This window comes from Diabrotica undecimpunctata, chromosome 2 (assembly GCF_040954645.1).
Source record: "Diabrotica undecimpunctata isolate CICGRU chromosome 2, icDiaUnde3, whole genome shotgun sequence".
NCBI classification, from domain to species: Eukaryota; Metazoa; Arthropoda; class Insecta; order Coleoptera; family Chrysomelidae; genus Diabrotica; species Diabrotica undecimpunctata.
In genome coordinates, this window is record NC_092804.1 from 131,721,787 (window position 1) to 131,748,813 (window position 27,027).

The 27,027-nt window shown below is 34.7% G+C and overlaps 1 protein-coding gene across 1 annotated transcript in view; it reads right to left on the reverse strand.

Moving 5' to 3' along the window:
* The window catches only part of LOC140434885 (CD63 antigen-like), a 44,246-nt gene extending 21,389 nt beyond the window's left edge, over nt 1-22,857 (reverse strand). The window contains exons 1-3 of the mRNA XM_072523494.1: nt 22,646-22,857; nt 6,583-6,771; nt 969-1,145 (exon numbers count right to left, since the gene is read on the reverse strand). Of these exons, the coding sequence (XP_072379595.1) occupies nt 969-1,145; nt 6,583-6,771; nt 22,646-22,714 (435 nt within the window). The 5' untranslated portion in view covers nt 22,715-22,857. The remainder of the gene's footprint in view (nt 1-968; nt 1,146-6,582; nt 6,772-22,645) is intronic.
* Between the last annotated feature and the right edge of the window lie 4,170 nt (nt 22,858-27,027).

The window sequence follows — 27,027 nt, forward strand, 5'->3', positions numbered from 1 at the left end:
CCAACTTAGGAAAGCCTATCATAATCTCAGAGAAGGATAAAGATGGAAAAGAAATAAGAGAAAAGAACGAAATCCTAAAAGTTACTCAAACATTTTACCGTGATTTATATTCCTCAAACAAGAACCCAGATAACACTACAAAGAAAGATCTTAAAAAAAAAGATAACGAATGCCAACTCAGAAATATTCCCTAAAATAGAATCCTTCGAAATGTTATTTATTATATATGGCAATTAAACTTTTATTATATTATTATACAACTTATGAAGATAAAGTTTTTTTCCATTGTTCCTGTATTTTAAAGATGGCGCCAAATTTTTCGTCCAAAAATTACTGATCCATGGCTGACAGTTAATTTCTAGAACGTGAAACATAAAATTCGAGAAGGGTTTTAAAAAAGAAGTGCCCTTACGTGATAGTTTACCAGAAAATTTGAAAATAAAAAAAAAAGAAAATGACGGACATTTTAAAGAATTGTTCAAAAATTATCTTTCTTGCGACTTTTTTCAGTCACAAAAACTTCATTATTTTTTTTGTCAAATCGTGGTAAGCCATCAAAGAGAAAACCAAAATAAACAAAATACATCAAGGTTTATTAAAATCTACCGGAGATTAAATGTCCGCCAGTTTTAAAACGTAGGTCCGAAAAAATCGCGTTTAAGTTTTTTTTAGCTTTTTTTTTGTAGAGTTATTTCAAAATCGATTCTATAGAAATAGAACTGAGGATGTATGAGAAAGCTAAAAATACAATATGTAAAAGAATAACCGATATTTATTGGGAAAAAAAGGTAAATAAATAAAAGTCGCGCAACTAACAGTAAATACTTTATATCTCGGGATTGGCTTCGAATTTCTATTATTTTAATTTTAATTATTTTTGAAGGTGAAAGGAATCTAAAAATGTAAAAATTGATTTTTTGGTAATTCTAGACGGTATTAGTACCTTAAAATAAAATTATTTCACTTACCTGTGATTGTATTGTATCCCAAACTGCTGTAGTTTCATTGAAGCTCTTGTTGTTATATGTATACATTGTTTCTTCTAATCTGTCCTCTAAAAATTCTTCAGTTTTACCCTTGAATACTACAGCAGTAATTCCAACAGCCAACTCAAGAATAAATATAATAACCAATAAAGTTGAATACTAAAAACGAATATACAATTACTATAAAGAGTATTAAATATTTATTACTACAAAAGTTTTATGACAACTCATGATTACCAAATTTGCCATTTCAACCTGCCTTTTGATCTTGGCGATAGACCTGTAATTTCTTCTGTTTTTCATTCCGGACTCGACCACTAAAATTATAATTTAAATGCTGCCAATACCCAACGAAGAGGGATTTTATAATTTTTAACTCATGAGTTAACGAACTCATAAAGGGATAAGTTAATAAGAATATCACATGGATGATGTTTCTAATATGTATGTTGTTTTTGTATGAATCGACTTACGAGATTATGACAAGATTATGACTTATTGCGATGATGAGATATTTGACTTACCATGAACGAAGAATTAATCAACTGTTGAGACTTAGGACATAGCGTTGCCTTTAATTTAATCTTTAAATTTAGGATAAACTATATACTATAAACTTAAACTACAAATATCTTTGTAAAGCGGGACATTGTATCAACAATGTTCAAAATATTTTAACAGTGCCTTTTAAAATCCTAAATCGATAGAAAAGTAAAGTAAAACAACAAAGATGGTGTTGTCACTTAACTCTACAGACTGCTCGGTCTAGGTTAATATATACGTCTACGGTTCAGCCATACTATGCGCTCTATGGCATCTGTGGCGCCTGTCCTTATTTCTTCGTTTCTAACTCTGTCTCTAAGAGTCAGTCCAAGTAGCGAGCGTTCCATTCGTCTTTTGGGCTACTCTGAGTTTGGTTGCTGTAGCCTGGATTAATTTGGCATGGTGCTCTTGAAGATGTCTGATAGAGCTGCATGTGCGACCATGCTAAAGTGATTCTTCTTTGCAGTTCAGCAGTTTGGGTGTCCTTAGCAATTTGAATTTTATGACCTAAGTATTTATATTTATGAACTAATCCAATTTCGTTGCAGTCGACTTTTAGATTTTCGCTTGGTACCAGATTTGGCATGTATTGCATCTTTCCAAAATTTATGTTCAAACCAACTTCATTACAGGCGGCATCTAACTCAGTAAGAATAGTTCCAATCTCTTTTAAGATATCTGTTATCATAACAATGTCGTCCACAAATGTATGATTAATGTATGATTAATAAGATAGAATCGAATACAAAAGAATGCAAGCGATGGTAAGAAGAAAAATATGCCAAAAGAAAAATGAATCCTGGGAAAAACAGTGCACCATGATAAATACATACATTGGTGGAAGCCAAAGTTCAGAAAGCTGGAAACTGTTAAAAAATTTAAGAAACAACAGAAAAAGAGATATTATCCAGTCCATATCACCGCAAACTTGGGAAGAATACTTTAAAGATTTACTAATAGAGACAAGAGAACCCTTCAAACAGATAGAGAACTATGGTTTACAAGGCGTCAGGCTGATAGGGTCACCAATCAGAATAAATGAGAGAGAAGTCGAAACCGTATGCAGACATCTAAAGAATGGCAAATCACCTGGCCCCGGAAATGTAGCTCCGGAACTCATTAAACATGGACCCAAAATACTAATTCAACGACTACGACAACTTTTCCAGGAATGCATAAATAAACATGAAATACCTGAGGAATGGAAAGAATCGCATATGAGCACCATCCATAAAAAGGGAGATAAATCGAAACCTGAAAACTATAGAGGAATTGTAGTTACTAGTAGTATTAGCAGAATATATGGGAAAATTATAAAAAATCGAATAGAAGAAGAATACCAAGATATGGAAGCCGAAGAACAGACTGGTTTTCGTGCAGGTCGATCTACAATAGACCATGTCTTCTCTATTACTGAGATAATTGAAAAGAAAGTTGCTCGTGGCAAAGAAGTCCATCTGACGTTCGTAGACCTTAGGAAAGCATATGATAGTATCCCGCTTGATAAATTATGGGAGGCACTGGGGAAAACAAATATAAATATAGAATTGATTGAAGCAGTAAAAACGTTGTACTACCAACAAACAACAAGAATTAAAACAGGAAATCTGATAACACCGGGATTCAAAGTGACTAAAGGACTAAGACAAGGATGCTGTATATCCCCAACATTATTCAAAATATACCTCGAAGCAGCACTCAACAAATGGAAGAAAAAATGTACGAATATGGGCATACCACTAATAGACTTAACTTTGTACACTCTGTGCTTTGCGGATGACCAGGTCATCATCGCACAGGACTCTGAAGACCTTAGTTACATGATGCGAAAACTATTAGAAGAGTTTACAGAGTGGGGTTTGGAAGTGAATATGGAAAAAACAGTACATGAGTATCGGAGGAGATCAACATAACCTTCTCGTAGAGGAAAATCAAGAGATCACACTATGTGATAACTACAAATACCTAGGAGTAAAGATCACTCAAGACGGAAAATTAGATGCAGCCATTAAGGAACGAAATACACAGGGAAGGAAAGGCATAGCCTTACTAAACAGCGTACTGTGGGATAAAAACATCTCTAAAGACAATAAAAGAAGAATATACAACACCATAATAAAAAGTATCACAACATATGGATGCGAAGTGTGGCCCCTAAAAGACAGATCAGAGAAAATGCTTAGAGCAACAGAAATGGACTTCTGGCGCCGCTCGGCGGGAATCTCCAGACGCGACAGAATAACAAACGAGAGAGTCCGAGAAATCATGGGGGTTACACATAATATTGTTGATGACATCAAAACGACACAACTCAGATGGTACGGACACGTAAGGAGAATGCCGGAGAATAGAATACCAAGACAAATTCTTGAATGGCAACCAAGAGGTAGGCGAAGACCAGGAAGGCCTAAAAGAAGTTGGAGAGAAGGAGTTGATAAAGAAATCAGAGAAAGAGAACTGGAGGACGATCTATGGAACGATAGAATGAGATGGAGATTGGAAATCGGAAGATGTCGAAGAACGTTGTAAACCGAAATTATATATATATATATATATATATATATATATATATATATATATATATATATATATATATATATATGTAAAATGTATGATTTTGTTAGACCAGTTGCAGAAATTCTCTTTAGACTTTAGCATCATATTACAGACACGTTGTGCAATAATGAGATACCTTCAAATATAACTGCAGATGCAAAATACCTCACAGTAGAAATACAATTCATGTGCCGCTTGAATCCAGTTATTGCACGCTTCAGGTCGTCAGTCCATCTAGTTGGTGGGCGTCCTCTGCTCCGTATTGCTTCTTGTCTTGGTCTCCACTCGACAATACGTTTTGTCCATCGGTTGTCTGATAATCTGGCGACGTGTCCTGTCCAATTCCATTTTAGCGACGCGATTTTTCAAAGGCGTCTGCTCTTTTTGTTCTACGACGTATTTCTTCGTTTTTCGAATCTTATTCACTACATTTTTTGTGGTTGTTAATGATTTCGCTCCATAAGTGAGTACAGGTAACACACATTGATCGACGATTTTCCTTTTGCGGCATATGGGTAGACCCGATTTAAATACATAGTTTAATTTACCAGACGCTGCTCAGGCTAATTTTATGCGACGTTGAAACACACATGTTTGGTTATCTCTGCCCAACCGAATTTCATGTCCTAAGTACTTATACGATGTAGTCTGCACAATATCCGTTCCATCAACAGCAATATTTCGATTTAGCACCAAATTAGTCATTATTTGCATCTTGTTCATATTAATCTTTAGTCCGACCTCCAAGGAAGCGTGAGATAATTTTTAAAACATTATTACATCATCCATACGATCGCTATAAGGACGATGTCATCTACAATCTCAAATGACTGAGCTTATCTCCATTTGTGTTAATACAGTGCTCGTTCAGATGTGCTTTCTTACAAGTATGTTCTAAAAGCGTCGTGAATAGCATTGACGTACTTCTCGCTGTATACAGAATTTATTTGTTTAGATAGTCAAATTGTGTTTCTATTGATTCTACCAATAGAAGCACGTAGTAGAAGCAGTATTACCATAATCAATAATCCGCCAAAAAGACTAGTGTCTATTCGTATAGAATTTTTATAGACCAATCGTGAAATGACATGAACTTCTTTGAGAAGATTTGCCTGCCTAAATCATCACGTAGTATGAAATTCATTAGCAAGTCCTTTATAGACCTGCGATTACTCTTTTATATTCCTTATATTAATCTTTCTTTGCCTACGATAATTCTATTTTATTCTAATCAAATTGTCACATAGAATTTTCATTATTTATATGAGTATTTTTTAAATTTTCTATATTTTTTTCCGAAATATTACACTTTTAATATAAATAGATATTTCGACAAAAAGTCATTGTACAGGAGCCCTTCTGTGTCCAAAACATTCTCAAAAATCATTAGAAGAGAAACTTTGCAGATTCTATAGAATCAGAGTTTGAAGATGAAATAATTCAAGAAGAAAACCACTTTAATGGTGAACTGCAGAGGAACGAAAATTCACAGAAAATTACGTGTTCATGTAAGAAAATAATAAGAAACTATTTGAATAAGTGACCAACTTTCTTATTCTAAAATCAAGATCAAGCACACCATAAATAGACTGTCAGGTCCAAAAATCAGTGCCAAAATACTAATAAAAGAAAGGATACCCCCGCTAAGATAGACAAAATGCCCTCAAATGCCCTATAATTGTTTATAATAATTTTATGTAATGATTTTTTATAATTCTTTATAATTTTATATAATTTTACTTAATTTATTTTTATTTTATTTTATACAAATGTTTTAAAATAAGAATTAACCAAATCGATAGATTTGTTCTCGATTTGTTATAAAAAAATATATTAATACACCCGTCTCAATTTTTCGAGTCACGCTGAATAGGATTTCGGGCCCGTGCAAAACATCATACCAAGCGATAAGAAGTATTGACTTCAAAATGACATTTTTTGGGGGAGGGGTTGACGGGCTAAAATTGTGCTTGTCATATTTTTTAATCACGTATACGAACACGAACGTAAAAAAATTTAAAAAAAAATTAAATCTAGGGTGAGTCGATGAATCCCTTTTAGCGATGTATTTTCCTATTAACGATGGGATTATTAACACTGGTAGGCGTAAAAATAAGAAAATAGAAAGCTTTGTATGCAATGTACGGCATAAAGAATTGCATTTTGTTCAGTTATCGTGAAACTTGTTAAAATGCGATTTTGAATGGCATTATCACATTCAAAATACAGATGTTTCTTGATTTCCTGTTTCAGCATTTCAAATGTCGATAACATTTTTAACAGTTAACAAAGCTAGTAAATACCATGATAATGTACAAATTTGTTTTTAATTAAAAACAAATTATTTCGCAATATACACCAAGTGTATGTAGTTCGTTTCAAAATAACCTAATTTATTTTTAATAAAAAGTAATTTAACTTTTTCTTATATTTTTAAAATATTTGTTTTCCATAAAAGCATCTGGTTGACACCTAAAGTTGTCAATAATTTACTTACTGTAGTAGTCATGCATGCATTTTCTTTCATTGCTCCACAGCAGCCAAAGAAAGCGATGAAAAATATTCCTACTCCAATGACTATGAGAAAATCGGAAATGTAGAAATATTTGTTATCCATAAGTTGATCAAATTCATTGAAGTAAGCTTTGGAGCTGACACCCACGGAAATTATTACAATACCAGTGATCTAAAAAAAAAATACATAATTAATAAAAAATAGACTATCACTTAAAGAATAATTAATATGAGTTTGTAATTTTTATTATAAGAAAGAAAATGGTTAAGAAAATTAGTTTGTTGTTCTCAATAGCGTAATAATAATAAATGTCTTTATTAACAAACAAATTAAATTTTTCTTTACAATAAAATATAGTATCAGTAGGGCGAGATTCAGTTTTTATACCATTGTGTAACAGCGGCATACAACTGCTCTTCTACCTAACCCCCCGAAGATAGGATAGATATATATCTAAATAATGAAATCGTATTTTATAATGAAACATAAAAATATTACATATTAAATTTATAAATTATAAACTATTTATTTTTTTTTTAATTCTTAAATTTTTAAATTACAGTTCAGCTAACAACTGCTCATAAATTAATCTCTTGAATTTGACACTGGACATATATAATATTGTACGACAAACTGTTAATATTGCAAGCAATTGAATACGAAAATGAACGTTTAAAAAGGCATGTTGTATGTTTAGGTACAGTGAGGGTATTCTTGTGTGTAAGATTAAGATTAGTGTGTAGATTTCGGAGTACAGGTACTGATTCAAAGATGCAGGGACGTTAACTGCGACGTATACGCGTGCTTGATCGACTATGAAAAGGCATTTGACAGAGTTCAACATCAAAAGATGATAAACATTTTAAAAGAAGCAGACCTGAATGACAAAGACCTCAGAATAATTTCAGAACTATACTGGAATCAGACCGCATACATGAAAATTAACGGAGAAGAAACAGATCGCATAAAAATACTACGTGGAGTTAGACAGGGATGTATCCTATCGCCGTTGATATTTAATATGTACTCAGAGAAAAATTTTAACGAGGCTCTTTACGGAATAGACGAAGGCATCCTTCTAAAGGGTGAAAGAGTAAACAATGTTAGATATGCCGACGACACCATGGTGATAGCAGATAGTTTAGAGGGACTTCAGAGGCTAATGGACAGAATAAACGAGTACAGTCAACAGTACGGACTAAACATTAATACCCACTGAACGAAACAAATGATTATCAGCAAGGAGAATATAAATGGGGCTCATCTATACATTAATGGGACGCAGATAGAGCGAGTAAAACAGTATTGCTACCTGGGAACTATTATAAACGAACAGTGGAGCAATGTACAGGAAATAAAGTGCCGCATAGGAAAGGCAAGAACGGTCTTTAACAAAATGAGCGCCATCTTCAAAAGTCACAACATATCCCTAGATACAAAAATGAGACATTTAAGATGTTATGTTTTCTCTGTGTTGTTGTACGGGGCGGAGGCATAGACGCTTACAGACACCACTATGAAAAAACTTGAAGCATTTGAGATGTGGCTTTATAGAAGAATGCTGAGAATATCATGGACAGCAAGGATCACGAACAAGGAAGTTCTAGAAAAAATGAAGAAGGAACCAGAGATTGTGATTACGATCAAACGTATAAAATTGCAATATCTGGGACACGTTATGAGAAATCAGCACCGTTACTCCCTGCTGCAGTATATATTGCAAGGTAAAGTCAAAGGTAAGAGAGGACCCGGTAGAAGGAGAATATCATGGCTGCGGAACTTGGTTTAAGAAAACCTCAACGGAGCTGTTTCGAGCCGCAGCGAGCAAGGTCATGATTGCCAATATGATTTCCAACATCCGAAACGGATAGGAACCAGAAGAAGAAGAAGAAGAAGATTAAGATTATGAACGTCAGTCCTATAAGTTATTCGATTGTACAGGTATGATTGAACTCTCTTGAATGATTTTATGGTAAAAACATAAAGCATGAAGTTTCCGACGATTTTTCATATTTAGCCACTTGACTACGGTGAAAACATGACTTATCCTTTGAAATTTCCTGATGCCAAAAATCAAACGCAAATAAGAATTTTGCAATTTCTGTATTCTCCATGAATCAAATTTAGTGAGACACGCATTGTAAAGCACGTCGCAATAATTTAATTTTGATAACACCAGTGCATTACATAATAATGACTTTGTGGCCCTACTTAATAAATTACGGCTTTGATACAGTAATTTTAAAACGGCGTAAGCTCTTTGTAAACAAATGCTTACATGATATGTAAACCTTAAATCTTCGTCGAACCAAACCCCTAGGCTTTTAATCTTTTTGCTAAAAATTAAATTGTCATTTCCTAAGATAATTCGATTGGCATAATTCTCTAAAAATATTTTCCTATGGAGATTCCTCCCAAAAATGATACTCTGAGTTTTTGATGTATTCAATTTTAAACAATGATTTTGAGAAAAAAATCTGCAGCTGAAGAAGGTCATGATTTATTGCATTTACCGCTTGATCACACTCATTTGGATAAAATGACATATAGAGTTGGGTATCGTCTGCGTAATAATATTGTGAACAGGACAAAAACACAGAGGGAAAATTAGATGTGTATATAGAGAATAAAATTGGACCTAATATAGATCCTTGAGGCACACCAGTATTAAGATCTAGAAATGAAGAAATATTTTGATTAAGTTTTACTGCTTGACATCTATTAGAAAGATAGGATTTCATTAGATTAACTGCTCTCGCTTCTAGACCAATATATTTTAAAATATAGAATAACAAATTATGGTTAATTGTATCAAAAGCTTTTGAGTAGTCTAGAAGAATTAGAATTTATATTTTGTTTTGGTCATAGGCTCTAAAAATATCATCTGTAATATTTAATAAAGCAGAAAGACAGCTATATCTGGACCTAAAACCGGACTGCATCATAGGGATTATGTTGTTATTTTTTATATACGTTTGTAACTGAATATCAATCACCTTTTCCAAAATTTTAGATAATGTAGGCAGTACACTTACTGGTCTTAATTCATTCATGCTTTCTGTAATTTTAGTCTTCGGTAAAGGAATAACATGTGCCCGTTTCCATTTAGTGGGAAAAATTGAATTTGTTAAGCAATAGTTAATGATATGTGTGATATACGGTAGAAGAAAGGGAATACACAGCTGCAGCGTTAATATGTTAATACCATCATCATCAATAGCTTTTCTTTTAAGATTATTAATAATATGTACAATATTAATTTCAGATACTGGTTTAAAGGTAAGAGAAGAACTGAGGGAATACTTAAAGTTATTTTCATAGAATATTTGTGTATCAATATCTGCTTTCATGTTTGGTATGACTTCAATAAAGTGTTTATTTATCTCATTTGCATTCCACACGTATTTAATTTCGAAGTTATTTTTGGTTTTGCAATATTATTTACCAAATATTTTAAATTATTTCACATATCTTTAGAAGATTGATCATGTATGTTTTTAAAATATGATTTTTTTCTGCCTCATAGTCATGGCTGTTACTACGCAATACTTTGTAGTCATTCCATTGATTTATATTTTTAGTAAACTTGTAAGCATTAAGTGCTTTATACCTATCTAACATTAATTGGCTGATGGTATTAGTTAACCATGGAACATACATCAGATTTAAATTGACTAATTTAAATTTTTGAAATTCCGAGTAGTAATAAATTTATTTATATTAGTTTTGACATCACAACCAAATTTTAAAACAACCATTTCATGATCGCTTATTTCTGGGATATGTTTTACTCAATAGACAAGATTTTAGCCTCAGTAGATGTGATTACATAATCAAGCAGAGTCGATGTGAACAGGGTGATTCTAGTTGCTTGATTTACCATCTGCTTTAGTCCAAGACCATCTAATACATCTGTAATGAACTGTGTGGAATAATTATTGGTATTTAACAGATTTTAGCATCTTTAAGCATACTTAAAATAAATTTCAGCGGACATGCGTTTTAGTTTGTTTTCATATAATGTGCCCTTTAAAACTCCTCATACTTCGCCTTTGGTTATTATTTTATAACCGCCTTAGGAACTTATTAAGTTCCTAAAAACCATCTTCCACGTTTTTTTTCTTTTTTCTTTTTTTTTTTTTTTCATGGAAGACGTCTGTTGTAAACTGTTCGTATTGCAGCCAGTTGGCTTATTGTACATCTTCAATTCCTTCAAAGTACCCATTCCAAGATTCGGGAACCCTGTACCAGCTTGTACAGGTCTAGTGGATGACATACCATATATTTTTAGAATCACACGCAAGATATGGTTGACTGTTTGAAGTTCTCTGCTACAGAGGCTACATCTTCATGAAACAGTTCCATTGTATGCAGGTGCCCGTAACTGGCGCAAGTATAGTAACGAAGCCTGTTATGATCCAGATGATTATTGCTTGTTTTCCGTAGTACTTCAGTATTGGACACCCGTTCAATAGACATTTTATCATCTGTTTGACCGGGAATATTTTCCCTTTGTGAGTTATGTTGCTTTCGGATCCACCCCTAGGGCAGCTCTGACCCCAGTATTTTTAGCTGATGCTCTCCTGATAAAAACATCAGCTCCTTCATTGCCGTGTATTTCCGGTGACCTGGAACCCATATCACTGTAACACTGTTATGTTTAGCCAGTCTGTCGAGTTCATCTCGGTATTCCCACACTACCCTAGAGTCCAGCTTAGGGCAATTTAAAAGCCCCCATGTTAATTTTTCTTGCAAACAGCAAGATTTCAAAAATCTCTGCCTGAATATAAATTGTCCCAATGGAATAGGAATGTTTAAATTTCCATCACTACCGAATATTCCTGCACCCGACTCTTCTGCAGTTTTACACTCATCTGTATACAAGGTATAATCCTGTAGTCTGGGTTGAGTGTTCTCTGCACCATACATCTCTTGGCCAAATCCCCACTTGGCAAGATACTTCAGGCATATGTATGTGTACCATATGAACAGAAATCATCATCCATTCGATATTCCTAATTTTATGTATAATGTTGACCATGTCCTAATCTAACTAGTACGTTGCTCAGGTTTCCTCGCAGTCTATAATATCCCATTCTCGCCACCCCATTATAAGTATAAGTAAAGAAGGAAGATCGAGTAAAGCAAGTGATTCCGAGGAAAGCAAGTTTTGCACATTGGTTAGATTGAGGAGGGCACTGCATCTTTTTCCACCATAATTACTCCGCTCTCTTGGTTATTCGTTCTATCTGCTGATCCTAAGTACGCCTTGAGTCTAATATTACACCATAATATTTTACTTCACTCATCAGATTCAGATGGTAACATTTAGGCTTAGAGGATCCAATCTCTCTAAATTCCTCCTGATAAATTTCAGGATTTTGGAATTCTGTAGGCTTATGTTAAGCCCTACACTTGAGTCTATTCTGTAACTACATACAGTCAGAGCATGTTCTATTGTATCTCTGACTGTGCTAGTAAATTTGCCATGGGCTAAGATGACCATGTCATCCGCATAGCCCAGGACATAATGCATGTAGTTGCCGAGCTTAGCTAGCACCCTATCCATGATCAGATTCCACAAGTGAGGAGATAAAACTCCCCTTGCGAATAGCCTGTCTACTTGTGCTGACACTGTATCCCCAAGTAACGTTGCGTTATTACACAGTTCCACAGCGTGCAGTCTATCCCTCTGCAGCTTATTTCGTCTATTTGTTTTAGACGAATCTCCCTTGTAATTGCTTACTAGGAGGTATTATCGAATGCTCCCTCTATATCGCGAAATGAAATCACCTCTTGGTTTTCCAGAAGATACTCCACCCTCTGTAGGATATGGTGCAGTGCCGTTTTCTGTGAAGAGTCCCTCTCGATACGCATACTGCCCTAAATAGCCCAGGGAAATAAGGCAGGCAAACGACAGTTGGTTTGAGTAGTATAAACCTCTATAACAAGAACCTATATATTTCCTGCAGTCGAATTTTTGGACTTAATTAGTTATTAACAAATTAAGGTCAAAAAACGGTAAATTTTCGATTTTTTTCGTCCATCAGAAAAAAGTGAAGCATTTGAAACAAATTTGTGAGTAAAAAACTTATAAGTTATATAAAAACCTTTAAAATTGCGTTTTCCATGCAAGATTTCCTAACCGACGACTCGGTGGCTATCATTTTTGTAAAATAATCATCACAACTTAAAAAATATTTACTGTAAACCTAAATTAAACATAACAACTCATTAGAATATTATATTAATAACATGATCTATAAAGAAAATTATATTTTAGTTTTTTTTTTCAATCATTTAGTTTTTTAACTTTTTTTGTCATTTTGATAAACATTGATTACAAACAAATTGATGTTTTTACAAAGAAGTAATTCTTGTGTGTTTAAATATATAAACGCTGAATCATACTCATTGCCTTGTGAGTAATAACATATATAATTAGAATTGTCATTCCATAATACTTTTCACTATTCACAGTTCATTTCACGGATTTTGTCCGATGGATAAAATCATACTCGAGCAGTGTCGACTTACCTTATAACCATATTTTTAGACCGACAAAGACAAATTAGACCAAAATGATAGCTGTTGATATAGCGGAGCACATTGCAATATAGCGCTCGTAGCGTACAGCACATTAATTACTTCATTTGATGCATGTAAACATCTGCAAACTATTGAACAATCCCAATAAAATTAAAATATATAATATAATCTCGATTGTGAACTACACTCAGGTGCAAAAAATTTGATCTACGCCTATTTTATAGAGAAGAAGACACATTTTTGGGGACGCCACTTATAGATTGGGCATGGATTTAAGGAGATACAGTAAATGTAAAAGAGAAACACAATTTATGAGAAAAAAAATATTTATTTATAAAAACATATGACATTATTTAAAATTGAAAAAATAAAAATTAGCTTAGTTGATAAAAAACAGTTATAAAAATATAATGTTGATGTCATTTGTTATTAATACCTAGTACGAGGGTCACTCGTAAAAAAAGGTTTCCTGTGCCGCTGAGAAAGAATGTGACCTACTGGGAGAAATCTGGCAACACCACTGTCTTACGCATCAACTCTCTCTCACACACACACACACACACACACACACACACACACACACACACACACACACACACACATAGCCATATTAATATCATTTTAGTACAATTTAAAATTTTGAAGTCCAACCGTTTTAATAAAAAATTGGTCGGGTTGTTAAAATCATTATGAAAATAAATTAATTTCTTGTCGCTTATCGAACTTAAATATTTGACAAAAACATAATTTCCTATTATTTATGAGAAATGTCATAAAAATTTAAAAACAAGGTATAGAAAATAATAATTGTACTTTACGTACGTTTCTCTGAAGAGGACGGAAAAGACTTAAAAATAGTAGCTAACCTGTATTGGAATCAATTAGCGGCACTCCGAATAAATGGAGAATATGCAGATCAGGTCAAAATCTTAAGGGGAGTGAGACAGGGTTGCATAATTTCATCACTGATATTCAATCTGTACTCGGAGAACATTTTTGAAGAGGGTCTAAAAGATATTGATGAAGGCATCTCAATAAATGGAGTCAAGCTCAATAACCTACGGAATGCAGATGATACAATAGTGTTTTCCAATACCATAGAAGGGCTGCAAAAATTAAAAAACAAAATAACGAAAACAAGTAGAAAATATGGACTGGATATAAACACCAGCAAAACTAAGCTAATGATCATCAGCAAGGAAAACATAACTGGAGCAAATCTGTATGTGAACCAAATGAGAATTGAACGTGTCTCACAATACAACTACTTGGGAATTATAATCAATGAGTCGTGGGACAATACCCAAGAGATTAAATGTTGCATCGGAAAGGCAAAAAGTGCATTCATGACTATGAGTTCTGTGTTCAAGAGCCATGACCTCACCCTAGAAACAAGAATAAGGCTCCTTAAATGTTATGTGTACTCAGTGCTTCTGTACGGAGTAGAAACGTGGACATTGAAGGCGGAAACTCTATCAAAACTTCAGGCTTTCGAGCTATGGTCAAACAGAAGGATCCTGAAGATACCATGGACAGACAAAGTCACCAATGAAGAAGTACTGCGGAAGATGAACACAACTGCTGATTTGGTCAACATCGTGAAGAGCCCTAAGCTGCAGTACTTGGGACATATAATGAGAACTCAAGGCAGATACTACTTCATGGATGCTACTTAGGATGCTACTTCAATGCATTTTACAAGGTAAAATTGAAGGAAAAAGGGCCCCAGGACGAAGAAGAATATCCTCGCTTGCTAACCTGAGAGCATGGTATAGAAAGACCTCAACACGGCTATTTCGTATAGCAACCAACAAAATAATCATCAAACGTTCGGAACGGACAGGCACCCTAAGAAGAAGTGGGTTTGTCTAAATTTATATACGCCATATAATAAGTCCATGTCCAAGCCATGAGTTTTAAAACTCGCAATAAATTGGAAATATATCATGGATCGAATTTTTTGCACCTGAATGTACGAGGGTGGATTGATATAAAACTAGTCTTTGATAGAAAAAACAAGTTTTTTGGAATTAAATCGATTTATTTCTCAACATAGTCCCCTTTTAGCTCGATACATTTAGGATACGATGTTCCAATTTTTTTATCCCATCCGAATAGTACTTTTGCTCGAGCTCTTCAAAATAGGTTGAAGTTTCAGCGACGACTTCATTATTTGTTACGAAACGGCGTCCTTCGAGCCATTTTTTTAGGTTTGGAAACAGGAAAAAATCGCTGGCGGCAAGATCTGGGGAATACGGTGGGTGTTCAATCAATTCATAGCTCAATTCGTGTAATTTTGCCATGGCGACGGCCGATCGGTGAGCCGGTGCATTGTCTTGGTGAAAGAGCACTTTTTTGCGTTCCAAACCAGTCAGAAGGTAGAACTTATTATCGGCTGTGATTCGAACTCTCACCACTTAGGCTGGGGCAGCAGAGATAACAACACTCGAGGTAAGTTTATTTATGACTATATTATTAGAAAAGATTTGTATACCTTAAATAGATGCACCGAACCTACCTTTATTAATGTTCGTAGCCAAACAGTCATAGATATCAAGCTGGCAACAGCTGAAATATCGAATAAACTTCAGAACTTGCAGGTATCGGAGGATACCTCTATGTCTGACCACCGCTGGCTAACCTATATTAGTCTGGAAAATTTCGAACTTGGATTTGAGGTTCGAATCGGTTTGTAAATGCCCCTTTGTCCGCTTCTTGTCGATCGACGATAATAGGTATAATAAAGTTGAAGTTGTGGAGTAAAAGTGTTGATTTATTGACAGCTACTGGTAATTACACAATATGATGTTCGTTAGGTAACTACTTATGATTGACTGTTGTAGACTGCGCTCACATGAGCTCAAATCCCCAATTTATAATCTCACAAATAATTCATACCTCAGCATAGAGGTTATTGATTCCGATCATACCATACCAACAAACTTTGCTTACCCTACAATTTAATCTACGCCTTAATTGCGACACTTAGGAAGTTCAATTAGAAAATATATTATTCGGCAATTTATTTAGTTGTAGGTAAATGAACTAATTATTAAAATATTATACGATATGGTTTTACAATGTCACTTATACACGGTGAAACTATAATAGATTAAGAAGTTAAGAATAATGTGAGATTACAAATTAAGGGGTTAATTTGTGATTGAACACTTATCAAATCGCACGACCCTAGGAGGACGGATGTAGAACTCTACAACCGACTCTTAGAAGATGCTCTGCGGAATGAAAAGGCTTTAACTCCAGGAACTAATACAGAATTGTAAAGGTATACAGTATCTATCCAAAACAAAATAAGCTATGCTTATAAAAAAATTCTGTCCGATAAACATGGTCCAGGAAAGCCGCAAAACCAACTCTTGGTGGTGCACTGAACTGGAACACCTTAGGAAGATATCAAGAACAGCTTTTAATAGAGCAAAACGCACCAAACTCAAAAAGGATTGGGATTCTTATCAATCAACTCTCAGAGAGTTTAAAAAAGTCTGCAGACAAAGACAAAGAGCTGCTTGGAGAACCTTTTGTGAGGAAATCGAAGATTTCCCCTCAGGCTTCTTGGCTACAAAAAGCGCTCTCAAAGGACCCACATCGGCATCTCGGCCTACTAACGAAGGAAGATGGAAACAAAACTTCCAACCTTCGCGAAAGTGCTCAGGTCCAGATGAAAACACACTTTCCCGGTTCTAGTTTCTCAACAGCACCAAACTGGATGGAAGAAGCAACCATACCCTCAATAAACGACTAGCATCTCGCCAGAACAATGATTAATGAGAAAAGGTAAAATGGGCCATATTGTGCTTCACCCCTTTCAAATCACCAGGGCCTGGCGGCATATATCCAGCCAGTCCTACTACGGTGGGGACTGGATATCCTTCAGAGCCTCTTTGGTTCTGAGATACATTCCTAGGAAGTGGAGAGAGGTACGTTTGGTCATCAAATCAAAACCAGGTAAGATGGACTACACCCTACCAAAGGCTTTCCGACCAATTAGCGTAACATCCTTTCTATAGAAAACGATGGAAAGGCTATGCGAGAGGTACATAAGGGATGAAGTTCTGGTCCATAACCCACTTCACCCAAATCAGCATGCATATATGTACTTCGGGAAGATCTGCCGATTCTGCACTGCATCATGTAGTGGGAAGAATTGAAAGATCGCTGGATAATAAAGAATCCACCCTAGGTATATTTATAGACATTGAGGCAGCGTTTGATACAACCACATTCCCAACCATCACCCAACAGCTCAACGTCAGGAATATTCCCCTGGCCGTAAGCGAATGGATATTCAGTATGCTCTCTAATAGAGCAATAAGCATAAATGTAGAAGACGTTTCTGTTAGAGGCATGATTACGAGGGTGTGTCCACAGGGAGGGGTGCTTTCACCACTCCTCTGGAACATAGTTCTAGATACCCTGGTTGACCAACTCAGCAGCAACGGTTTCTACACAATAGCCTATGCAGACGATATTGCTGTTGTGCAAAGCGGTAAGTTTGAGAACACACTATGTGAGAGATTACAAGTTGCTCTCCAACTAATAGAAACTTGGTGCAAGGAACACTCACTATCTATAAATCCTAAGAAAACAGATGGTCCTCTTTACCAGGAAAAGAGGAATCACGGGCTTAATACCCCCAAGGATTCTAAACTACAGCCCAATTTTTTCTGACGAGGTGAAGTACCTTGGTATTACCCTTGACAGGAAGTTAAAATGGAACTCACACTTAGATGGTAGAGCTAACAGAGCATATATTGCCTATGAGCAGTGTCGATGAACAGTCGGACGTACCTGAGGCCTTTCGCCCAGGGTGATCGCCTGGGTCTACACTGCTCATTAGGCCAATGCTAACTTATGGAGCTGTTGCTTGGGTAAAAAAAGTGCTGCAGGCAACAACGATTAACAAACTAAATCATATTCAGCGGATGGCTTCCAAAAATATAACAGGTGCCATGAAAACAACTGCTGCAATGGAGTTGATCATTGGCATCACGCTTCTAGATATATATGTCAAAGAGGTGGCGCTAGTGACAATGATGCGAGTGCGCTCAGCTGGTGCAAACCTTGATGTAGGAATGGGACAATTGAGAGCTCGTTTCTGGCGGGGAGAGCTGGATACGCTATCAATGCTACAGGCAGGCTGTGACTCAATTGAACCAAAGTTCAAACTTTAACATTTAACAAACCCTACAAAATCGAAACAAGACAGTGTAGGGAGACAAACTTGGCAAATGCCTATTGCATATACACTGATGGCTACAAAATGAAAGAAGGCTCAGGATGCGGGATATACTCCAGATCACTGAACCTAAGAATAAAGTGGGGTATGGGCAAAAATGCCAGCGTAGTTCAGGCAGAACTGACTGGTATCTACATAGCCGCAAAAGAGATAACCCAAAAAGGTATAGCAGGGAAAACTATAATGATCTGCATAGACAGCAGACAAGCACTACTAACCTTGAATAAACCACGTGTCACATCAGGGTTAGTAATGGAGTGTCACGAGTCACTAACTCAAGCTTCAGATGGTAATACCATCATCCTGAGGTGGGTTAAAGGACACAATAGGAATAAAGGCAACCGCATTGCTGACCAATTATCTAGGAAGGCGGCAGGTCTAAGACTCTTAGGACCTGGGGATCTTTTTGGTTGGTCAACTACAACAATCGCGGAAATTGTCAAACGTCACTCCCATACGTACACCGTAAAAAGATGGGAAAAAGGGCAAGGATGTAAACTTGCCAGGGTAACACTAAGTAACCTAGAACAGTCAACATCAAAGAAGTACTTGAGAATGAACAGGAAAAACCTATGTTTGACAGTTGGTTTTTAAACTGGTCATTGTCAACTAAGCAAACACCTCCATACACTGGGGCTAGCAGACACACCTCTATGTAAGAAAAGTGAACGAGAAGACGAAACTGTAGAGCATCTCCTATGTGAATGCCCGGAGTTATCGTTAATACGAGAGTACGCATTCGGCGAGTCCTGGCCCACACCTGCCCACATAAGAGAGATGTCTCCTGGTGACTTGTCCACCTTCCTAGAAATGGCAGGATGGACAATGATCTAACGGTGACAGGTCCCTGGAAGGATGCACAATGGGTCAATTGTGGCCTAAGTGCTGTGAAACGTAACTCGCCCTCCCTACTCTACAGATATCGAAGAGAGTTTGGTAGGTTAATAGACGATAACAACAAACTTATTGTAGACAAAGAACATTTACAGACTTGTGAAATTTACATAAAAAAGTTTTTACAGATTACTGTCATCTAACGAATGGACCAAGGATATTGAAAAGTGATAAGTGAGGTATAAAAGCTATAGATCAAACGAAAGATGGAAAAGCAACAGGATGCGACGAAATACCAGTCAAATTTTAAAAGTTTTAAGGGAGAACAACTTGAAAATAATGTTGGAACTATTTAATAAGATACACGACAATATGATACCAGTCAAATTCTATCGGACTGGTTGAAGTCTACATTTTTGTGACCCTTCCTAGGAAATTTAATTTTAAGACATGTAGTGAATGTCGCCTTATAAGTTTAATGGGCCACACCGTTAAAGTATTCTTGCATATTATTCATTCTAGAATATGAACAAAATTAGAATAAAGCGTAAGTAAAACACAGTTAGGCTTTAGATGTAGTTTTGGAACGCAAAAGCCGCTCTTTGAAATGCAAGTCTTTGTTCAAAAATGCCTGGATCAACAAAAAGATGTTTACTCTTGCTTTATTGACAAGAAAGCGTTAGACACTATCAAACATGACAAACTCATAGAATTATTACATCTTTCAGGACTTAATACTAAAAAAAAATTATTAAAAATCTGTATTGAATCAAACAGCCCACATATGAACATATGGTGAGTCAAAATATAACCATTTTTAAAGGGTTGCATTCTTTCGCCACCTCTTTTCAACCTATAAAATATTTCTGGAGGCACTAGAATAGCACAATGAAGGCATTAAGATTAATGGCGTACCAAGAAGGAATTTTCGATATGCGGATGATACTGTTATACTGGCAGATAACATAAAATATTTACATATGATGCGCAATAAAGTGAACACTACAGGCAACCAATTTGGACTAACTATCAATTGAAAGAAAAGACAAACTCTTAGGAAAATGAACATAACATTGTTACACTGGTATGGGTTCCAGCTCATCGGGGCTTATACAGCAATGAAAGAGCCAATGCAGAGCTGGCTGTGGGAGTGCCAAAAAGCATCGTCAGCGACCGGAAAAAAGTATCACCCGCGACCGGTAAAAAGCCTGGATCCGAAGCCAACACAACTCACACTGGGAAAATATACCCAGCCAAACATATGGCAAGATGTATATTGGACAAACATGTGCTAAGAGGGTTGAAGTACAGAGGAACATAAGCAGGAATCAGCTCAAAGACATAACAGGCTTCCTTAATGGACATGCGCCAGTTAAGGGGCACCTGTATACAATAAGACTGTTTCATGGAGACTTGAGCTGCAGACACTGTAGCAGAGAACCTGAAACAGTCAACCATATCTTGGATGACTGTGAGGCATTGGATTGTAGGCGGTAAACACTTTTTGGAGACAACGAAGTAACACCAAATATATATGGTAGCAATTCACTAGACCTGTATAAGCTAGTACAGGATTCCACAATTCTGGAATGGGTATCATAAAGAAATGGAAGATGTACATTAAACCAATTAGCTGCAGTGCAACTGATTCATAACAGACAGAGTCCAGAAAAAAACTACTGAAAAAAGCTTTAAACAAACTAGCATAAGAGCTTGGATTTCCTAAAAAGATTAAGAGCGAAATATCATGTTTCACAAACTGAGCTACTACCAAATGCAAAATGATGACCTCTATGCTGGAAAACATGCAGGGATCGCTCAGTAAATTAAAATTCCTTAGCAGCTGCCTACCCAAGGATCAGTGCTTGTGCCTCTCCTGTTCAACCTTTATCTGGCTAATCCACCAATCATGTATCTGATGGCATTGCCCTCGCAACCCAACACATCAAGATAAATGTACTCAAACAAACCCTCAGTCAAGAACTGGCATAGATGGTAGAATACTTCAGGAAATACGCTGGGGTAACTCGCCATTTAGTGTTACAGTATATTGAAAATGCATATGTGTCAAGCCATATGCTAAATAATGAATAGGCCACTTTTTCACATCTTGCCAACTAGAAATTTTTACTTTCAAAAAATTTAATTTCACCAGGAATAAAATAAAATAAAACTGAAGTTATACTAAGCTGTACGAACATGAAGCACTGAGACATTTATTTGAATTTCAATAAAAAAAGAACTATTGTCTCTTACTTCCCCAAAAAGAGTTAAGTTGTAACATTATTTAGTAGGAAAAGATAATACATAATATACAATTATTGGATGGAACTTCTAAATTCGATTACACAGAAGTTGTTGACTTCTGGAGTATACTTAAATTCTCAATGAAACAAAAACAGACCTAACATTCTCATATGTTGGTCAACAACCAAATAATAAAATTCAAAAGAACAAAAAGTCGAAGATTTCAAAAATTCACTTCAAAACATTTTTTAAATCCCTCAAAACACATTTTGATCGTGTATTTGACGTCAATAGAGGAAAATTTGTCTGTAGCACTTTTTCAATGCCAAATCCACTGGACCATGAAGACTTGGAAGAACCTCATAAAAAAAGTAAAAATCTGGCTCTAAGTGAACTTTCTATAAAACCATACAGAAAGTTGTGCTACTCTCAGCCTATCAAGTCACCTAGGGCTTGATAACATGGAAAGAAACCCACTAGAGCTCAATCCTTTTGGATAAAGGATTCCAATAAAGTGTCTGGGATTAGGAAGTGTTCATAATAAAGTTTTCAAGGTTATCAATGACTATTGTTGAAGACAATTTTTGTTTAACTACAGGTTCACAGGTTTGTACTTCATTTGTTATATCTGTAATATTTTTAATTTTTGATATTTGCTGTTATCTCAATATCCTCTTTAGGTATATCAATTACCATAAAAATATTTTTAAAAATAAAGGACTTTTAATATAAATTAATTGGATATAAGCTAGTGAAATATTAAACAATATTTCACAATAGTTTTACATTCAATATTATTTATATTAATCGAAAATAAAAATAAAGAAAATACGCCTCCTAACTTAAAACATACAGCTATAAAAACATTTGACCAATTCTAAGAAGTGTTAGTCATCACTTATCAGGTATGGGGCATATGTTTCAAAACATTTTTTTTTTTTTGATAAGATAACAAAGAATCTGTGCAGTTAAAACTATTTATAACAAATGACAAATATTTCACTTGACTGAAATATTATTATATTGAAAATTGGAAACTACTGGAGAGGAAAGACACTGCGTCAAAATCATATATAATTCTGTAATTATAAACAAAGAGATACCGGCAGACATATTATTATAACATCGCATATCAGCCTAAAAAATAAAGATACTTACCACAAATATGAAATTAAAAAGTATTAACATATAACGGGAATAACCCCTCATACACATAGCGCAATCCATGCTCAATAACTTCTATCACTTCTATAAAATGTTAAAATTCGCCCCAGAAATTGTTACTTTTACTAATTTGCTTATATTACTAAAATGTAATTTATTACGCACAATGACAGCGACGACACTGGCAGACAGACATCAGAATGAACTAATATTTGACATAAGACCCCTTGAAGCAGAGACAGATGGCCTTGAAGTTCTGGTACTGAAGTCAAAAGTCAAACTGAATTTTGTTTTTTAAGATTTTAAGTGAATGATTAAAAACGTATTTGGCATAATTGATAACTTTAAATTATACATATTTATAACTACAAATTTTCTATTATAAATTGTGATGTTAAAATTGTGTTTGTGTTTATCTATAAATATTTTATAGGCATCAAGAGAAATAAAATATTTTTTTATCTTATTATTCTTACAATTTCGCAAAATGTAAACAACTTACTACCGCCCTCATTTGAAACAAGACATTTTGAATTTAAATTATGTCCTTGCTATTATAAAATATCAAATCTAAAAGTAAGCGAAAAAAAAAAGATGATAAAGTAGGCGGTACAGTAGCACAGAATAAATAACAATAATTGTTTATTATTCTGTGACAGTAGACTAGCGCGAAGCTTCATACTTGTATTTTTATTTTTTAAATTTTATTAATATTTTTAAAATTGAATACAGTAGTTTTATTATTTATTTATTATTTATATTTTATTTATAATTATATATAAGTAATTACTATTTTAATGAGAATAAGCCACAATTGAAGGCTAAAATAAGTTTATTGACGTTTGTATTTTGAGAACGATTTCCGAAGTGGGGATTGAAACGTCAATAAACTTATTTTAACCTTCAATTGTGGCTTATTCCCATTAAAATAGTAAATACATATTAAAATAATTCAATAAATTATTGTTTGCTCCTAACGCCCCCTGTTAACGTATTAACAAGGCATACGTTGTTTACTTCTGATAGACCTGTCAAATTTAGACGAAATATTAAATTAATAATAAAATATAAATAAATAGATATCATTTGATAGTACATTTGATTATTGTATAAACTAAATAACATGTTTAAAAATAATAATTGTATGTATATGAAATTAGTGTAAAACGAGAAGTGTCACAAAATTTTAAACAGACGATTCAATATTGTTATAATTGGATGACTTTTATTACTTTTAAATTTTGACAATCTTTACGAATCGAATCTTATATTGACATATATTCTTTTAATTTTTTACTTCTTATTTAATTTATTTTGTTAGTTATTTTTTATGCAGTTTTTAATTTAAACCTGCTTAGAATAAATATATGATGACTGGAAACAAATTTATCGAGAAAAGTAAATCGATGTGAAGAACCATAGAATAACAGAACAACACATAGAAGCGACACAGCGGTCCAAAAGCGTGTACCATTTTTGTATACGCATGCCCGATTCTGGTTGTTTAACTGTCAAAAACACGTGCTTATTCTTTAATTCTGGTTGTTTTCGATAGTCCGTAGGCGTCTATGGTAAATACTCGACACAACAAGTGCATTTGACCATTTATATAATTTATTTATAGTTAAAAGGTTAAAACATAGTTTATAGTTATAGTTAAATATATAAGTTTATAGTTATAGTTTATAGTTAAAAGTTTAATTTATATTTAAAATGTCTGGATATATTTGTGCGATTCGCGGATGTTCATCTGTGACAGGAAAAGGAATAAGTTTATTTAGATTTCCTAAGAATAATAACAGGTAATTACTATTGCTTTGTAATTATTATTAGTTATTACATAATAGTATTAGTTTGACTTTCGAACAGTAAGCCGACGCCGACGTGTCTGTCCGAGCTATAAAAAATAAACTTTGGTGTGATAAGGGATAGTTCAACATGAAAACATTAAATTTGGTGTCAGTGCTATTTCTTTTATTGAAAGACGCAAGTCTCCGAAGGCTCAGGTCAAAAAATCAACAGATGGTGGCCAAGTGTCAGCGGGCTCGAAGACAACAATACGATATAGTATTTTTAAGAAATAAAAATATATACAGGGTTTTATACACGAAAAAACTAATAAGTATTTTTGAAAAATTTAAACGCAGAATGAAAGACCACATTATTACTGAGGGCCAAAAGTCCCCGAAAACTTTTATGTGTTGGTTGTTCTCTGTGAAGAACCGTTATTTCGTGACGCTGTCCATGACGCCCTCTCGCGCCGCAAGTTTCGTGATGCTCGCCTGAGCATTTTACTATAGAAAAAAAAGTAATACAACGCCAGTAAGTATAGAAACTTCGCTTCAAAAATATATTTGATTTAAAATTTAAATTGAAGAACAAATAAACAGCCTGTTCAATCATTTTCCAAGAATATACCAGATTGATGTGTGCACAGTGTTAATCTTTCTTTCCACATTTTCTCTAGGTGCATTCAAAATTATTATTACGTTTGTTGGAGTTAAACATGTTCTGATCCCACTCTCAACTGCCTAGTAAATTTAGTAATTAATTTTTTGTAACGTTCTTCAAATTTTGACATGGTCGTAGTAATTGCATAAATTTGATTAAAACGCATTGAATGTAAAATCACATTCTTCAGGCGTAATCTGCGAAAAATATACTTCATTCTTCATCAAGTCTTCGTTATACTTGGTTCACTGATCCCAGTCTCAACTATCTATTCAATTTAGTAATTAATTTTTTATTACGTTGAACAAATTATTTTGAATTACATTGGATGTGGTGAAAAACATATAAAGAAATAGAAAACATATAAGGAAAAAATAGAACATATAAAACAGTTGGAAGCATTTGGAATGTGATACTGCAGACTTATAATGGAAATAATGTGGATTCGACGAGTTACAAATGCTGAAGCGCTAAAAAGACTACAAAAGAATTGTGATGTGATAAGAACTATCAAAGTGAAAAAAACTAAAATATAGTATACTCCCTCTATAACGAGCACGGTTATTACGAGGTTTCGCTTATAACGAGGTACATTAGATGTCCCGTGAAATTTCTATTGAACTATAACCCTCTATAGCGAGTCAAATTTGGTTATAACGAGAGCAAATAAGATCGAAAAACATGTTTTTTTTACGTTTTTGGCCCGGTCGTGGCTATAAATAAATACCCTTGTTAATAAACTTCTTCAGTTTAATCTACCGACCGAGATTGTGTTGTCAGAAATTTACAATTTATGAGTGTATTTTAAGTGTCAGTGTAGGGGTTTGACCATTCGCACCTAACAAACTACGTAAAGAGGCTACGTAAACATGAAAAATGAAACAAATTTCACCAGAATCTTATTTCACAGTTGTTTTTGTCGTAGATGTTTATCGTTTTTTCCCTGATTGTGCTTTCTCGTCTTGAAAGTTTTGATGTAGATTGTATAGTCACATAGACTACACACTATGACTCCTAAAAGAAAAGGATTTACTTTAGAAGAAAAAACTAACATCCTTAAAGATGTTGAGAACGGTAAGAAGAAAGCAGAAGTTTGTCGTGAAAGAGGAATTTCAAGTTCCACTCTATCTACCATTCTCAAAAATAAACACAAGATTTTTGAAGCAGGTTCATATTTTTTCGGTAAATTGAAAAAACTACGTGCAGCAACTAATAAAGAACTCGATACTGCAATGGTCACATGGTTTACCGTAAACAGGGCTGCGAATGTTCCAAGAAGTGGACCACTCCTTCAAGAAAAAGCAACACAGTTTTCGCAGGCGCTAGGTGGTCATGAGAATTTTAAAGCATCGAGTGGGTGGATGAGCCGTTTTAGCCAGGCACGAAATTACGTGTGGAAAAATTTGCGGTGAAGCGAAGAGTGTTTGCAAAGAAGTCACCGACAACTGGTTGAAGTCATGGCCTACAATAAGACAAAATTACAGTGACGATAATATTTTCAATGCCGACGAGCTTGAACTTTTTTTAGACTTACTCCAGATAAGACCCTCAAATTAAAAAATGAACGTTGTATGGGTGGCAAGTTATCAACAAAAGAGTAGCTGTACTCACGTGTACCAACATGTCCGGTTCCTAAAAAAGGAAGTTAATCGTCATTGGGAAATCTCAAAAACCACGATGTTTCAGAGGTGTGAATCAGCTTCCTGTCACATATAAATTTAATAAAAAATCGTGCGTGACAGCAGAAATTTTTAGTGGAGAACTTTTGAACTGGGACAAAGAGTTGGGATATAAAAAAATCTTTTAATTGTTGGCAATTGTACAGCCCATCCGAAAGTTGCCTGTTTAAAAAACGTTCACCTTCTTTTTTTACCCCCAAATTGCACATCTGTTCTGTAACCGATGGATCATGGCATCATAAGGTC